Source organism: Siniperca chuatsi, linkage group LG4 (assembly GCF_020085105.1).
Source record: "Siniperca chuatsi isolate FFG_IHB_CAS linkage group LG4, ASM2008510v1, whole genome shotgun sequence".
Lineage (NCBI taxonomy): Eukaryota > Metazoa > Chordata > Actinopteri > Centrarchiformes > Sinipercidae > Siniperca > Siniperca chuatsi.
This window is the reverse complement of record NC_058045.1, coordinates 33,229,397-33,248,110: the sequence shown is the minus strand read 5'-3', so window position 1 is coordinate 33,248,110 and position 18,714 is coordinate 33,229,397. Positions and strand designations below refer to the sequence as shown.

General features: G+C 43.3%; 1 protein-coding gene across 1 annotated transcript; it reads right to left on the bottom strand.

Annotated features, from left to right (window-relative positions):
- Positions 1–2,566: 2,566 nt before the first annotated feature.
- On the bottom strand, positions 2,567–18,613 carry LOC122874572 (fibroblast growth factor receptor substrate 2-like). The gene is given in 8 exon segments (XM_044192611.1): positions 2,567–3,634; positions 3,636–4,084; positions 4,724–4,878; positions 8,224–8,358; positions 10,156–10,342; positions 11,599–11,690; positions 11,784–11,872; positions 18,220–18,613. Coding segments are annotated over 6 exon segments (1,584 nt in total). The 5' UTR covers positions 11,665–11,690; positions 11,784–11,872; positions 18,220–18,613; the 3' UTR covers positions 2,567–3,042.
- Between the last annotated feature and the right edge of the window lie 101 nt (positions 18,614–18,714).

Genomic DNA, 18,714 nt, shown 5'->3' with positions numbered 1-18,714 from the left:
GTCTCTGTAAATAATATTATAGGTCGGTCTAGACCTGCTCTATAGGAAAAGTGCAATGAGATATGAATTGGCGCTATATAAATAAAATTGATTTGTATGTATGTATGTACATGTCGGTATGTCATGCCTTCTCCGTAGTAGGATTCGCAAATTGGCGACCGGGAGAGGCTTCAGGGACGGCTAGCAGCCGCTAGGTGAAATCGGTTTGTTACCTTCCCTGCAGAAGCTGTTTGTTGTTATTTTATGGGGATAAAATCTGTTTTTGTCCGTCTGCCTATCCCACATCTCCCTCCCTCGTGAATCCACGTGAAGTCACGAAGAGTTCCTGTTGGGGGAGGGCTTGAACCTGCGAGTCCACAGGGGGCGTCATCTCTTGACCAGCCACAACTTTTATTATACACATATATTTTTGAATTAGTGTCCCAAACTCGAGTGGCTAGGCAGTTTTTAGGGGTGGCTGCCACCTCATGCAACCCCAGTAGAGCCCCCCTCCCCCCCCGCGTTTTCAGACTTTAGCCTGTTCTGCATTTATAGTGTTTGAGATGACGTCTAAAGGGACAGTTCACCCCAAAAACAAAAATACATATTTCTCTTCTTACCTGTAGAGCTGTTTATCCATCTAGATTGTTTTGGGCATGGTCCGACTAACGCCACCATGTGGCCAGTTATTCTTTTAAGGAAAAAGTAAATCTGTTTAACCCTAACCCTGGATTCCCTGGATCAATACGAAGGGTTTGTTTTATGTCACATCTATTTGCATTTTTTAGCCATTTTATATTTTGTAAAACCACCAAACTGAGTACACGTCACGTTTGGATGACCAGAAAACCATCACATGCGTCTGTCTTTTGATGTCACCTCCTGTTTTTCTATAATTGGTTACCAAACGGAGGCGTGGCCTATTGAAGAACACTACACCACCACTTCTGCAACGCAACAAGCGACTACAGCCAAGTATTGGGGGACATGTCCAGATCTAAACCCTGAACCTGCACCCATGGGGGGGGGGGTGTCTGCTCAACATATTCAAACAAGTCACCAACAGCGCCACCATGTGGCCAGTTATACAGCACAGAAGCCAGAGTCTACTGAATACACAAGAAAGCACAAAGCCGATCAGCAGCGAGCGAACGACGTTCAGCGGACACGAAGCGTCTTCAGGGTGAAAACACGCCGAAACTTTCTGCAGAAATTTGATCTTTTCTAGTTTTATTTTGTTCTCCAACATTGAACCCACGCTGATGCGTCTTCATACCTTTTCAACTGACTGGATGTCAGCAGCAGTCGGGTGAAGTTTCAGGTCAGGGACTCTTCAGCAGGGAGGATGCTGGTTGTCATGGAAACAGCATCCTCCCTCTCATCCAAGCGGTTTCCATTTCAAATAAAAGCTGAGATTTCCTCTTGTAGAAATACATCTAACCCCTTCTACAGTAAATCCTGCAGATAGTTTTGGTTGGAGGACTATTGGTTCAGTAGAAAGTCGTTCGCAGTCTGTGGATTATAACTTGTCAACACTGAGCAGCACAAACTGAGCTCACCTCCATTTTATTACTAGTGTGGAGAGATCTGAGACCCAAACCGTCTGCATGGATCGACAGAAGAAGAGGAAATGTTTTCTGTGACAACAGCTGCCTCCTTAAATAGTCAAACTGTCATTTCAAGACATAAAATCAACAAAATTATGAACCAAAAGACAGATTTGAGCATTACGGCTGGATGTCGTTTGAATCTTTGTTTCATTGAACAAAAGTCAAAGTTCTCAAATATTAAATGTCTGACTTTAAATATTCATTAATCTAACAGGTTGCATCAGTTCGCTGATTAAACAAACATTTCCAGCCGCCCGTCCTTCAGTCTGAGGTCGTCTCCGTCGCGTCACACAGATTAAAAATCATTTCGAACAAAAACAAAAGTTGTTCCCCGGACAAATGGGGATCAGTGATTGGTTGTTTCACGTCAGCCTCCGACTTGTAATTCAGGTGGAGATCAGCGACGAGCAGAGAGTTGTTAAGACTCACCTTCACTTCACTGTCTGTGCTCAAAACTTTTATTTAAAGCAACAGTTCAACATTTAGGTGAATCCTGTTCTTCCTCTCAGAGTCAGATGTTCAGATTGACGCCACTCTCATGTCTGTAAATATGAAGCTACAGCTGGTTAGCTTAGCTTAGCATAAAGACTGGAAACAGGGGGAAACAGCTAGCCTGGCTCAGGTAACACAATCTACCTCCGAGCAGCTCTCTAGCTCCCTGATCAACATGATGAATCTGGGTTATGAGCCGGACTATTTCTTGGCTCTGAGTTTGCCAGGCAACCAACTGAGATTTAAGGCTAGCTGTTTCCTGTCTTTATGCTAAGCTAAGCCTCAGAAGAAGAAGAGGATTTATCTAAATGTTGAACTGTTGCTTTAAATCAAGAACTGACTGAAGGAGTGAGGTCAGCTTTTCAATGCTTGTTGCCACAGACACATTTAGTTTTGAGGTTTGATACCCAGCTGTAGCTGTATGAATCATCATCATCATCATCATCATCATCAGCAGCTGACATAACCAGACGTGACACGAAGCCTCTTCTCCACGAGTACAAATAAAAACAGAACAGACATTTATTGTGCCAGAATCTACTGTACATATTCAGAAACATAATGTAGTGTACCATGTCATCCTTAGATACTGAATTACAGCAGCATGTAGTGAATCATATAAAAAAGGCTAAATGGAATGCTTTGTTCAGTAATACTGATTTGTACCATATAAGAGGAGGAATGCAGTCCAGTCTTATTAACATCAGCCCGACGCTCCGCAGAGTGAGGCAACATCAGAGGTATTACATCACCGTAGGAATCAACTGCTATATGGCAAGTACCTAGGTTCATTTGTGATGGTCTACCTGAACAGGTGACCACACAGGAAGTCATTAACTCATATAAGACTCGGTCAGGCGGAGTCCGTCACTGCATCTCCGTGTGGGAATATAAAGAAGCTCCGTCCGAGCGTCGTGTCAACAAACAACACAAAAGGTTAACAGGAAGTAGAAGGTGCGTGTCACACAGTGCTTTTGGTGGGCAGCTCCGTGCTGTTGTGTCGCGTCTTGCGTGAAGTGCCGTCGTCTCGCGGCCGGGCCTTCTGCAGGTTGGACATGGCGGCGGTGCGCTCGATGTCGATGAGGGCGTAGAGCTCGGTGCGGCGGGTGGGGGTGGTGGGTGGCAGCGGGGAGGTGGGGGTGCGGGGCGTGTGGGGGTTGCTGCCGTCTGAAGCGCCCTTGTTCCCGGCGCTGTTGTCCATCTCCACCTCGATGTAGTTGAGGGTTTTAGGCGGCTCCGGGTGGCCCGGCAGCGGGGGCCGGCGGAAGTCGAAGTTGAAGATGGTGGGTCCATCTGTGCGGCGGCGGGCCGTGTCGGGCCGGTGGGCGCTGAGCGGCGCCGTCACGTTCTCTGTGTTGACGTAGTTGTGTGAGGACTCGAGGGCGGCGGACAGAGGGTGGGAGTAGGAGTGGTGCAGCAGGCTGTGGTGGGGGTGGGGGTGGTGGTTGTAGCCGTTGAGCGACGGCGTCTTCAGGCCGCTGCAGCCGTTCTCCTCCTCCTCCGAGCTCGGCTTCCTCGCCTCCCACACCGGCGGCAGTGCCGGCAGGTTTTGAGTCCAGCAGGGCAGTGCGCCGCTGGGCCGAGTTATTGACATTCTGCAGGTCGGGGGTGAGGGGGGGCGGGCGGTGTCGGCGAGGAGCTGTGGATGGATTGGAGGAGGAGGAGCCGTTGGAGAGTATGGGGGTCGGCTCGGCCTCGGTGTGGCCGTTAGTCTCTCTGGGCTCCTCGGCCTCCTTGGCCTCCTGCTGCCTCTTCTCCTTCTCCATCAGCTGCCTCTGAACGGGGGTGGGGCCCAGCACGAAGCGCGCGCCCTGAGGCTCCAGCAGCACCTGGGGCTCCGGCTGGGCAGGCGGGGCCGCCGGCTCGGTGCGGACCCTCGGAGGAGGCGGGGGGGTCGGAGGACACTGAGACTGGGGAGAGGTGGGACTCTCCAGAGGCGTGGTGACGGTCAGCGGGCTGGGCTGGTCCTCCAGGAGCCCCGTGGTGTTCACGTAGGTGTGAACCTGCACAGGAGAAACCACAGCAGGTAATTTTAGAATATCGTTACATCATTCTTAGATTTAAATCAGACATTTACACTTTTTTAGTACGACATATTTCTACCACAACATTTCTTTACCTCAATTAAAAAGAGAAACCTTTCACTAACTTTGTCTGGTTTCCTGTTTTGTTAAGTTTTATTAATCATGTTTTAACCAATAAGCCTGTTTATAGCTGATACACGCGTCATTACACCTCTAACATATAAATACACAGATGGGGATAAACGAAAGGACAAAGCTGAATAAAAGAGACACTATCAGATGCAGAAGCTTCGGTGCAGCAGCGCTCCCTGAGCGGTTCGGTGAGGCCTTTACGGTCACCTGACCTCGGCCCAGCGTGTCAGACAGCGCTCTGCAGCAGCGTCTCCATCAGACCAGATGATTTAATATAAACCTTCAGATCTGCGTGGGGACGTCTGTCTCTGCTGCCGTCTGTCCTTTAGCTGGTGTCTCTACCTGCTGCACTCAGGTGTGTCTGACCTCAGAGACGAGCTGATTAAATAAAGGCTGGATATATAACTGAGGGAACATCGATCGATAGATCTAGATATAGATCTATATATTTATATGTGTGTGCGTGTGTGTGAAGCCGTCTCTTACCGCTTCATCAGCCACCAGCAGAGGATGTGTGGACTCTTCTCCCACGGAGGGCAGACGGGTGCTGGCCACAGACGGGTGACGGGTGGAGGGGTGAGACGGCGCCTCACCCACAGACGGGATCCTGGTCACACCATTAGGCACCGAGTAACCCAGAGCTAATGATACAACACACACACACACACACACAGACTTTAGCATGTCATATACAGATATGAAGTAAAGAGAAGATCTCGTGGCTGTCGCTGCTCTTCATCAGGAATCAGGCTACTTTCAACAGAAGAGAGATGCTCACGTGTTGCTGCACTCTTACTGTGTGTGTGTGTGTGTGTGTGTGTGTGTGTGTGTGTGTGTGTGTGTGTGTGTGTGTGTGCGTGCGAGTGTGTGTGCGTTGAGCCTCGCCTCGTGTGAGAGACAAAGACCGACCGACCTGGAGAAGCTGAGGCCGTCACTAAGAGGCTCGGCTGAGAAACAAAGGACAGACAGATTGGCGCCAAGTCCCCGCAGCCGTTAACTCACCCAGGTGCAAGACTGACGCGAGAGCGTGCTATTGGCCGAGACGCACAACACGCCGCATGAAATCTCGGTGCACCGCTGTGACGACATCACGGCTATAATCACCTTTTCCACCGTAACCCCGTTACGACAGGAAGGTACATGGCGTGAACTTCTTCCCCGGAGAGTCGACTCGCTGGACGAGCAACAGGCAACACGCTTTCGGATCCTGATCGTTTATTCCCCATAACGATCCCTCGGATGTAAGATATAAATATCATCTTTTTAGGGGGACCGCCACCTCTGAGGCTGTTTTTCGCGGTTGGTTATTGGTCCCTGATTCCAGGGTGGTGCCCCGTAATCATTAATCCATATTAATAAACTGGATAATATTGATAATTGTATTAATATTCATAAATACATTTGATATTTTTAATAACCAAACCTGCCCTACCTGAATCCCAACATGTGTATACCTACAGGTGTGTGTGTGTGTGTGTGTGTGTGTGTGTGTGTGTGTGTGTGTGTGTGTGTGTGTGTGAAGCTAATTAATTTGAAAAACAGAAATGTTTGACTAATTAAACTATAATTAACTTTGTACTTCACACATTATTTTATACTTATACCCACTTGGTACTTAATCTATTTTCTGACCTGTATTTATATATATATTTTTATATATATATATATATATATATATATATTTTTATATATATATTTTTATATATATATATATATATATATATATATATATATATATATATATATATATATATATATATATATATATATATATATATATAAAATACTTCTCTTCCTGTGTGCACTGACGTGACAGTGAGCTGCTGTAGCAAGAGTTTCCCCTCGGGGATCAATAAAGTGTTTCTGATTCTGATTAAAGATCCATAATTAAGAACCAACTGCAACAGAAGTCAGCACACCCTTCATTAGTGATATTAAATTATTATATATAATATTTTGAATGTGCGCCTTTATGTTTGGTGACAGACTGTATCGTCCGCAGCTTGAAGACACCAGTCTGGAGATGTTTTCAGCTGCTGTTTGCTGGACGGGTTTTGTTGCTCTACCTTCCGCTTTAAGAAACCCCAAAGGTGTCCTGTCGGATTCTCGTCAGGGGACGTCAGGGTTTTCTTGAGACTGGAGTCATCTCGTCATTCAGTATTTGGGGATACAAACTTGCATTAATGATGAAATCATCTATAAAAGTCATCTCCCCGGCACCTGTTGCACTGACGCAGCTCCGTATCAGCACACTCTGTGGTAGTCCTGGCCACGTCCACGCCAAACATGCTGAAATCCAAACTCATTCATTTTGGTTTCATCTGACCAGAGAACGTGCTGTCAATATTCATAAGGCTTCATGTTCTTCGGCAAAGTATAATCTTGCGGTTTTGTGTCAATTTGTGAGCAGCGGTTTTCTTCTTGGACGCCGTCTACAGAGTCTGACTTCACGTCCTTCGCTTCCGTTTTTCAATGCAAGGCTGTGTAAACAGCGAATTGTGCGTTCTTAGAGGACGGCCTGCGCGCACTCTCTTATTGGTAGTATGGCTCTTCCTCGACCTCCTAAGCCCTGCTGCAACTGTAACTTCTGTTCAGTAGCCTACTGATGCTCTTGGACCCTCTCCATCTTTATTGTTCAGGCAACAGAGTGCTGCAGGAATGAGTCCTAAACCCCGGAAATGAGTTAGCACTTCCGGTTCCCTCGTCTCGAAGTCAACGGGTTTATGAGCGGGTCTTTGGTTAGATGTGGTTAACACAGGCTGAACAGATTTTCACGTTTTACGACATAAAATACGGCAGTAAATACCCCAGTCGTTCATTTTGAAGCTTTTACGTGTCTTAAAAAAGGCGGTTGCTAACAAGTGGCTAAATGAGACTACACAGGTTGTCGGGGACATTAAGTCATCGCGCTGAACACGGAAACTCATCTACTCACTAGTCTGCCTTTACAGCTTCGTTGTGTTTATACTTTGCTCTTTCAAACTATTCTAACTCAAACTTTCCAACTTTCCAGAGCCATGACCACAAGCTTGTTGTTGTCTTGTTGACGCTCTCACTCAGTTACCCTAACGTCACTGTAAAGCTGGAAAATGTAAAAAGCAAACCAGCAGCTAGCATTATCAGCTAGATGCCAGCTGACGTTAATCCTCATGTCCTTGTGTCTGTTTCACTAGCGGTTTTAGCTGCTGGCCAGCATTAAGCCAGGTAAGGTAAATATAACTGTCTTTCTGCTATAAACTTAAGCACTTATACACTGGCTAGATAATAATAATAAATAGTAATTCATGCAATTACCATGAGGAATGTTTTAATAAAATTAATGATTGTTTTTCTTCTTTCAGGTTCACACTCACAGAAAAAGAAGAAGGTCCTGCAGAAGATCCCGTTCCCCCCTCCCACCCCCCCAACCCCTCTGGGATCTGCATCTCTCATCAAATGTATTTTACTTGATAAGAAACTTAATGAATGTCCTCTATCAACATTAGACGTGTGGATTTCTGTGTTGGCTTGAATTATTTTGGGTGATTTGTTAATTTGTTATATGTTATGTTTACTTTAATTTGACGCCTCAATAAATTATCCTTGAGTTAAATTTGATTTGGAGTTGTGATCTTTTGGTTTAGTAGTTGCAGCAGTAGCAATAGGCCTTAAACCTCTAAATAAGATGACGTTCCTTGAGGAACCTCAGGCGGTTAGGAAATGGTGCTCTGAAGCACCCAACGTGATTCCAGACCATGCTGGAAAAAAGGGTTCCTCAAGGAACCTGATGAACTACCCCAAGTTCCTCAGAGAACTGAAAACTGTGGCAAACTGAGGAACCCTAAAAGGAGCCTCGAGCATCCTTTAAATTTTACATTGTAAGATCAAATACCTGAACTTCAGCTCAGAAATTATACAATTATTGTCAGACATTTTAATGATATTACACAGGGCGTACTCAGTTGTTAAATACGGGGTTTAAGGGGCGTGTGTGTGTGCGTCTTTACCTGCAGGAGTGTGTGCTGCCTGGTGGTTTGGTTCCAGCACCGCCTCCTCCACCACACTGATGCTGTGGCTGTGCATCACCTCCTGCAGCATGTTGAAGATCTCTTCAGCTCGAGAACATTTGAAGGCAAAAATACCTGAAAACACAAAACCCTGTTCATCGGAGTTCATTCTGTTGAGCCAAACAATGCTGGACACCAGAACACGTGGCAGCTCTTCTTTCTGTGTGAACACATATTCCAACTTCATTTTATTGCAGCAAAATTCTTGGTTGAGACATTGAACTGTGCTGCGTTTGATAACTTGAGTTGGCTCACTCGTTTGCGGCGTGAATCAGCACGTTTTCTCTGAAGCTAACATTATTAATACGTTTAATTCAGGTGTCTCCATGGTAACAAACTGTGAGACACGGTGGATTTGACATCAAAACATTTCATCTGCATTGCTTGAACTCTTAAAACAGTATCACAACACACACTCCGTGTCCAGTGCCAGTCTAATCCAGCTGTAATAAACGCTCCTTCACGAAGGTTATATATATATATATATATATATATATATATATATATTCATGTTCAGTTTGTGTTGATTCATCCGCATTGATCATTGTGGAGGACAGAGTTTGTGCTGCTGTTGAACTCGCAGGTGTTTCTAGAAGGCGCGGACCTATCCAGTCGCCTCTCCGCAGTCATGTTGCTAGGTACGCGTCCTGCATCTCTGACACGTTAAAATCCGAAAGGACGCAGTAAACTCACTGTTTATGCCATATTTTTCCCCTGATAACAAAAGAAACCTCACTGTCAACCTGTTTCTTACCGTGTGTGCACATACTGTATCTCTCCAGCACCAAACGGGAACCAGCAAACCGGGCAGTTACTTCAGGAACGACCAAAAAAAACTCCTCAAATACCGTCAAATACTGTAAGTAAGTGCAGTAAAACCTTCACGAGTAAAAATCCAATACTTTATCATATACATAGCACGTGTAATAAAGTATTGGATTTTTACTCGTGAAGGTTTTACTGCACTTACTTACAGTAACGAGCGTCTTCAGCTCGAGTAATCGCCATCGCCTCTCTGCTGTTCTGACTGCTCAGCCCCGACACTCAGAGCAGGTGAGACACAGCCACATAATAAATTACACCAAGTTTTTTGACAGCAAGGTTTCTTCCGTTTGTTTCTATGATTTCAACACGTATTTGTTGTTCACAATATGGCACTGACGGGAAAAATAGGGTACATCCCCTGGATGCGTCTATAGTGAGTTTACTGCGTCCTTTTGGTTTTAATGCGTCAGAGACACAGGACGCGTACCTAGCAACACCACTGACCTCAGACGCTTGAGGAAATTGCAGGTATCCCCTCAGATACTGAGAAATTTCTACTACTGCACCGTAGAGAGTGTCTGACGAGGAACATCTCTGCCTGGTACGGCAACAGCACCGAACAGGACCACAAGGCCCTGCAAACAGTGGCTCGCTTCGGCCGACACATCATAGGCGGTGCCCGACCCCGCCTAAAGGATATTTACACCAGGCGCTGCAAGAATAAGGCTAGGAGAATCATCAAGGATCCCAGCCACCCAGATGACGGCCTTGTCTCCCTGCTGCGGTCGGGAAGGTGGTACCGGATACACCAGGCCGGCACTGAGAGGCTCAGGAAGAGCTTCTGCCCTCAGGCCTCTAGGATCCTAAAGGAGGTCACTGCCTAAGACTGCCTCCCACCTGGAACTGGCGGGATTACATTTCACTGTGATTGTACCTTATATCATTACATGTCATGACAAATAAACTTGATTGTTTCTAATATTTAATATAAAACCATTGAAATCAATATATAATAACAGTTACATTTTCCTTTAGTTTTAGTTCTTCACTGTTTGTTTCTGTGATGACTAAATTTCCACAACAAACAAACAAACAAACGTTTGTTACCTTGACCCGTCTGGCAGCGCCGGCCGCTCTCAAAGGAGAACAGGTTGGAGTCGTAACCATAGCGCCGCAGGCACAGGTAAGGCCACCTGACATCGTCACGGCGATGGGTGTGGAGGACGAGCTCGGCATCAGTCAGCTCCATCACACCTGAACCCAACTCGTTCCCATCGTCGTCCACGTTGATCACCTGAACAGGTACACACAGCACACACACACCACATACATGTATGTATCTATAAATGACTGTTGTGTCGTAAATCACCATTTACAGAAAATATGATCTATTATATAAATATCTTTTAGGCTGGCAGAATATTAGTTCACTGTAACGATGTGCAGTGATCATTTGAGTTAGTTTAACTTTTGTGTCTTTATAATTATGGTTATTCATGTATGTTGAAAATGTAAATTTTATTATATATATATATATTAATTTAAAATGCATTGAGATATGTTTTGGATACATTTTGTGGGATTCGTGACTGTTGCTGATGATGTGTTTTATACTGATTATGTATCGAGTCATGAACTGTACATAATGACATCAGCATGATGTAACCAATAGCGTCTATATACACTTTGCTCCGTCATGTTGGCTGTTTGTCTGATCAGAAAGTCTAATTAAGTGTTTGGGAGCTAAAATCTGCACTTGTTTCCTTCACTGAATCTGTTGCACCTGGTTTAAATAGAGGATGCCGGACTACAGGTATATCTGACACTTACTTTCAGAGTTGTTTTGTGTTTAAGGACATGAACGTTTGTTTTCCTTGTGATAACAGGACACACCCTGATTATTTATAACTCATGTGTTCCCACGTTTGCTGTGTTGCTAGTTTTTGGACAAAGTCCTGTTATTAATATATTGTATTTGTAGCTTTTATATTTTTTTCTGTGTAAAACATGTCATGAGTCATTTTTAAGCAAAAATAGTCTCTGGGAGGTTGTGATGGACATTTTTTCACCATTTTTTGACATTTCATAGATTAAATCATTAATAGAAAAGGCGGCGGAGTAATTGATAATGAAAATAATGGTTAGTTGCAGCCCTACTTGACAGTGTTATTTTTTCACAGCAAAGTAGAAACCTGTTTTACATTTCTAAAGCTGCATAACACTTAACACTAAAACTTCTGCTCGAGAAAAACGACTCCAGCTCCACCCTAAAATAATCTGCTGACCAATCAGCGATCAGCTTCACGATGGAGGAGTTAACATTACGTGTCGACTCTCTGATCACGGAAAGAAGCATCGACTGAACCAAAGTGAGAATAAGAGAAAACACAAACTCGTGCTGGGATGAAGCTCTCTGAGAGGAAGTTGAGAAATGAGCAGAGTTTGTGAAAGCTCCAAACCACAGTCATTAGTGAATAATCCAGGGTGTGGGCCGACAGACTCTGACTGACTCCGAGGCCGCTGTCGAGGCAGGCCGAGGCAGGAACTCACCTTGAATTTGCTTTGATGATTATCTGGAATTGACTCTTTCTCTGGACAGCTTAAACAGCTACCCATGGCTTCTTCAGAGCACCATCTGATGTCTGGGAAACAAGGAAAACATCTGTTGAGTTGGGACCAGCAGGAAACTAAAACACTGATATTAAAGTGAGATTTCTGTGTGAAGGTTTCCTCACCTAGATCCTGCCTCCAGTAGCCCTGGTTCCATCCTCAGAGCCGGGGCGACTCTCATGCTTTAGTTGATCTGCAAACATGAACAGCAGCTCTGCACAGAGACAGGACTTCACATCAGACAGGTTCACATTTTGTCTCAGAACAACACTCACAGGCTCACATGAACACCGAGTGTTTATCGTTAATGTAACGCCTCTTGTTCATGAAGAAATCCAAACACAATTTCACTGTTAGTACATTCTCTGAGGATGTTCCACTACTGAATGGTAATCCTCGGGTACTTTAAGGTACGTTTTGTTTCTCAGTTTATGGTTGTTTTTGTAATTATTTGTGGTGTTTTGGTACTTTAAATATGTTTAAAGAAGGCCAAACCTTCAAATAATGAGGTAAACGTATGTAAAAGCTCAGGCGTCAGACTGCCCTGAACTCTCGGTTTCCGGCAGCCTAACTCGGATGTCATGGTGATCAGTCATCTGCGCTCGTCTTACTAAACTGTCTGTATTGACGACTTATTTGTATGTACTGTTTGTATAATTCTTTTGTCAATAAAGAATTTAAAAACTAAATTAAAAAAGCTGGCTCACAGCACTGGGTGTATAAAGAAAACTGGGACTGCGAACTGGTTACACTGTCTGCTGCAGCTCAGCGGGGAAACTACAATAAGTTAAACTACTGAAACTTCAAATTTGCTTGAGATGAAGATTAAAATGTATTTTTAAGCAGAACGACGACTGTGGATTTTGTCCTCAATAACATACATTATTATAAGGCTGCAACTATCGATTGTTTTAATTATCAATTAATCAGTCAATTATTTTCCAAACTTCAATCCAAAACGACTCCGGATTACGCCAATCGGAGGTCACTAAAGTTAATGTTGAGTCGGTGTGTTCATATGCAAAGACAATGTCGGACTCTAGTTTTCTCTGGGCCCCTGCCAAACCTGACCAGTGATGACATGTTTAGCTGCATGTCTTCATGCCGCCGCTGGCTGTCGAGCTGGTGTCCAGCAAACGATGTGGGCTTTGTAGATAACTGGCGGACTTTCTGGGGAAGACCTGGTCTGATTAGGAGAGACAGGATTCATCGCAGCTTTGGATGGAGCAGCTCTCATATCCAGATATCTGATTTTATTAGTGGACCTAAACCATGACAACTCAGAGTTGAGACCAGGAAGCAGAGTTGAGACCAGGAAGCAGAGTTGCAGTGCTGCACGCTTCTCTGTGCTTCCAGAGCAGTTACCCACCCAAAACTCCTCAGTGACGGCGTCTGCCCCCCGACCACTTAAATTAATGAAATCTAAAGTTAACAGAAGAGGAGTTATACATAAAAACCTAAACAAGAACGCTGAACTAGCACAACAAATTATAAGAATTAAATGTGAACACTTAAACATCAGATCTGTCATCTAAAGCTGTACTAGTGAACGATTTAATATCAGAGTTTCATATTGACTTATTCTGTCTCACTGAAACCTGGCTGGGTCATGAAGAATATGTTGCCTAAATGAATCCACTCCGCCCAGTCATATTAATACTCACATTCCTCGAGGCACCGGCCGAGGAGGTGGAGCTGCAGCATCTTCGACTCAAGCCTGTTAATCAGCCCTAAACCTAAACTAAACTATAACTCATTCGAAAGCCTTGTTCTTAGTCTTTCACACCCGACCTGGAAAACACGACAGCCAGTTCTATTTGTTATAGTGTACCGCGCTCCTGGTCCTTATTCTGAGTTTTTATCTGAATTCTCAGAGATTTTATCAAGTTTAGTCCTTAAAACAGATAAAGTAATTATTGTAGGTGATTTCAATATTCATGTGGACATCGATAATGATGTAATGATTAGTAATGCATTTATCTCATTATTAGATTCGATTGGCTTTTGTTAAAGTGTACGTGAAGCCACTCACTGTGTTAACCACACCCTCAACCTTGTTCTGGTACATGGCATTGAAATTGAACATTTAATCTGTCTTTCCACAGAACTTTTGAACTATTACTGAACTACAGGCCATTAGGCAAAAACCCCTACTCTAGATGTCTATCTGATAGAATCGCTTCCATAAATTTAGCTACAGCGCTATTTGCATTTAATTCAGTGCTATGTGTCAATATAACTGAGGACTCCTATGCTAATTTCAGCCCGTCCCAAATTGACCATCTAGTTGATAGCGCTGCAGGCTCACTGAACGACACTCGATTCTATCGCTCCTCTAAAAAAGAAGATAATATAACAAAGAAGGTTAGCTCCGTGGTATAACCCCCAAACCCGCAAATTAAAGTAAACATGGCGAAAACTTGAAAGGAAATGGCGTTCCAACAACCTGGAAGAATCTCGTTTAGTCTGGCAAGATAGTCTTAAAACATAGAGGAAGGCCCTCCATAATGCCAGAGCAGCTTACTACTCATCATTAATAGAGGAAAATAAGAACAACCACAGGTTTCTTTTCAGCTCTGTAGCCAGGCTGACAGAGAGTCACAGCTCTATTGAGCCATGTATTCCTATAGCTCTCAGTAGCAACGACTTCATGAGCTTCTTTAATGATAGAATTTTAACTATTACAGAAAAAATTCACCACGTCCTGCCCTCAACCAGTACCGACTTGTCTTCAACGACAGGAACCTTAGAAACAGCTGTAAAACCTGATATATATTTTGACTGCTTTTCTCCTATCGACCTTCTTCAGCTGACTTCAACGATTAATTCATCTAAGCCATCAAACTGTCTCTTAGACCCCATTCCAACTAGGCTGCTTAAAGACGTTTTACCCTTAGTTAGCACCTCTTTACTGGATATGATCAATCTGTCTTTATTAACAGGCTATGTACCACAGTCCTTTAAAGTAGCTGTAATTAAACCTCACTAAGCCCACTCTTGATCCAGGGGTTTCAGCCAACTATAGACCTATATCTAACCTTCCCTTTCTCTCTAAGATCCTTGAGAAAGCAGTCGCCAATCAGTTGTGTGACTTTCTAAATAACAATAGTTTATTTGAGGATTTTCAGTCAGGGTTTAGAGTGCATCATAGCACAGAGACAGCACTGGTGAAAATTACAAATGACCTTTTAATTGCATCAGGCAATAGACTATTACAGAGACTGGAACATGTGATTGGCATTAAAGGAGCCGCACTAAGCTGGTTTGAATCCTATCTATCAGATCGATCACAGTTTGTACATGTTAACGGTGAGTCCTCCGTGCACGCCAAAGTTAGTCACGGAGTTCCACAAGGTTCTGTGCTTGGGCCGATTCTATTCACCTTATATATGCTTCCTCTAGGCAGTATTATTAGGAAACACTCCATAAACTTTCATTGCTATGCAGATGATATCCAATTATATCTATCGATCAAGCCAGATGAAACTAACCAGTTAGCTAAACGTCAAGCATGCCTTAAGGACATAAAGACCTGGATCACCTGCAACTTTCTGATGTTAAACTCTGACAAAACTGAAGTTATTGTACTTGTCCCCAAACACCTCCGAGACACATTATCTACAGATATAGTTACTCTAGATGGCATTGCCCTGGCCTCCAGCAGCACCGTAAGGAACCTCAGAGTTATCTTTGATTAGGATTTATCCTTTAACTCCCACATGAAACAAACTTCAAGGACTGCCTTCTTTAACCTACGCAACATTGCAAAAATCAGGTACATCCTGTCTCAAAATGATGCAGACTCTCCAGTTGATCCAGAATGCTGTGACACGTGTACTGACAAGAACTAGGAAAAGACATCATATCTCTCCAATATTAGCTTCTCTGCACTGGCTCCCTGTAAAATCCAGAATAGAGTTTAAAATCCTTCTCCTCACCTACAAAGCTCTTAATGGTCAGGCTCCATCGTATCTTAAAGATCTCATAACACCTTATTACCCGACTAGAACACTGCACTCCCAGGATGCAGGGTTACTTGTGGTTCCTAGAGTCTCCAAAAGTAGACCGGGAGCCAGACCCTTCAGTTATCAAGCTCCTCTCCTGTAGAACCAGGTCCCAGTTTGGGTTCGGGAGGCAGACACCATCTCCACATTTAAGAGTAGGCTTAAGACTTTCCTCTTTGGTAAAGCTTTTAGTTAGGGCTGGCTCAGGTGAGTCCTGAACCATCCCTTAGTTATGCTGCTATAGGCCTAGACTGCCGGGAGACTTCCCATGATGCACCTCTCTCCTCCTCTCCCTCTCCGTCTGTATGCATTTTTATCCCATTACTGCATGTTACTAACTCGACATCTTCTCTCTCCCGTAGTAAAGTTGAATTGAAATGTGAACACTACAAAACTAATTCCACTGCTCACTGTCTCATACATTCACCACATCACAATTTGGGAAGTTGAGTTTATAATTATTTCTGAAGGTTAATAAGAAGTTAAAATAATACAATTGGCTGTTAGTCAACATTTCTGTGTTGTGATCAAGTTGCCAGCAATCTGTACATATTGTTAGAGGGCTGCAACTAAATAATTTTCATTATAGATTAATCTCCCAATTAGTTTCTCGATTAAATGTTTGGTCTATAAAATGTCAGCAAATTGTGAGAAATGTCCAACATGATGTCTTGTTTCATCCAACCAACAGTTTAAAACACTAAGAGATTCAGTTTATATTGATAGAAGCAGGAAAAAACAGAAAATATTCACATTTGAGAAACTGGAACTCTTGAATTTGCCATTTTTGCTTGAAAAAGTATTAAAAAAGATTAATCGAGTATTAAAATAGTTACCAATAAATTTTCTGTACATAGACTAATTGATTAATTGTTGCAGCTTTGGAAAGGATTTCTTGATGTATAGACAGCAGAGTCACTTTTAATGTTCCATAAGTGTTGTTTTAAGACAAACAGAAACAATGTGAACCCTGTAAGACAGGAAAACAAAACACAAATCTTCACATTAAAGACTGAAACAACCAGGTCATAAACATTAAAGTTGTCATGTCAACTATTTTCATAATCGATTAATAGTTAGTCATTATTCAAGCAAAAATGCCAAATATTCACTGTATCTAGCTTCTCCAGTGTGTCAGATGTTCTGTTTTTCCAGTTTTCTGTCTCAGTAAACTTTAAATCATTTTGGGTTTTTAACTGCTGGTCGGACAAAACAAGACATCTGAAGATGTCACCTTGTGATCTGCATTTTTTCACTACTTTCTAACATTTCATAGACTAAATAATCATTATGAAAATAATCATTAGTTGCAGGCTTAGTGCAGACATATTTTAATTGAGTTGATTGTAGGGATGCAACTTACAAGTTATTCTTAATCAGATTACCTGTTGAATTTTGACACAATTACTCAATTAGGTGACATTTCTAATTTTTCTGACATCTTATGGACTGAAAAATGTATTTATTGATTGATTGAGAAAATAATCATCAGATTACTGGCGTTACCATAAGTGTTATCTGCAGCCCCAGTTGATTATTTTTTCACTGAATCAATCAGTCTAAAGTCAGAGTCCACGCTGACGTCTTCAGATGTCTTGTTTTGTCTGACCAACAGTCTAAAACATACAGAGATTCAGTTTACTGAGACAGAAGAGCGAAAAACTGGAAATCTGAGAAACTGGAACCAGTTCATTTTTGCTCATTCATTTGCCTTTGACTGACAGTGAATTAATTCTGAGTGAAGAAACTACCATTTGTTAGTTACAGCTTCTTAAACATTGGAGATTCTTGCTTTCCTCCATCGCATGTTGTTGTAAACGTAATTTCTTTGGACAGTTTGGTCAGAAATAGCTAACTTTAGGCATTGCTTTGAGCTCTGGTAACGTGCCACTGGCATCCATCATTATTTTTGACATAAACTAAGTTATTAACAGAAAATTGAATACATAAACGTACTCAATAATGGAAAGAGTCATTAGGTTACTTGCAGGCCTGCTGAATATACCTTGTGATTTCCGCTTATCTAGTTTGATTAAGTCTGAGGAGGTCTGTGATACAGTGGCACAGTGTTTAAATCCAGTCAAAGTCATTTTCACTATCACTTTCTATTAAAGCTCCCAACAAACTCTCCGTGCTGTGTGTTGCCAGTTAACCATGTATGGATGTTGACCAGCTCCGACTCAAATAAACACAAATAAACACATCAGACACCACGAGCAGCTGCTCGAGTAGCGATAACTAACTTAGTCGCCGTGCCGACGAAGTTGTACAAGTTTGTCCAACTTCGTCGGCAGCAGCTACAGTTTGAATAACTCAGTAATTAGCCGGAGCGAGCTGCTTTCTCTCAGTGTGGTATGATGATAGTGTAATGGCAGCTAGTTAGCACAAAGCTAAGCTGACCTCTCTGCTGGTTGAATAAGCTAACACAGATTTCAGCTACCTAATTAGCTCCGAGGCTACAGTTAGCGTTCCGAGAACACACCAACGCACTCCGCTCGCTAGCCATCCTCTAACTGCAACGTTAAATAAACCAGTCATTTCATGACGCCATACTTACGAGGCACCGTTAGTGTGTTGAATTACAGCGTCCAAACTTTCCGGACATTCACACAGTTGTGAAGCAGCTCTGATTTGTTCCTAAACGACGCTGGCCAGTAAACCAACAAGCCAGCTAGCGTTAGCCCGCTGCTACACCAGCAGATCCTCCATCTTTCCTCTACGCTGCTAGAGCGCCAAAAAAACAATCACAACTTCTTTCAAATGTGTCTAACGCTCGTGTTTGCGCAAATGAAACAATGAAAAACGGGTTAAATCCATCGGTAATCCTCCGTGGTTCACTGCGGGGTACGAGGTTCCGTCCAAACGCACTTTTTTCTCGCCGAAAACCAAGTTTGCTGTGGTCGGACCGTGTTTTCTGCTGCTAGCCTGTTGGGCTAAATCACTGCAACTTGGCTAAACTTCCGAGAGTTCCAGGCAGCAGGCTCCAATGTGGTGAAGCCCCGCTGCAGGGCGCATGCGCGGGCCGTGTGGTTTGGGATAGCCGGGGCCTCTC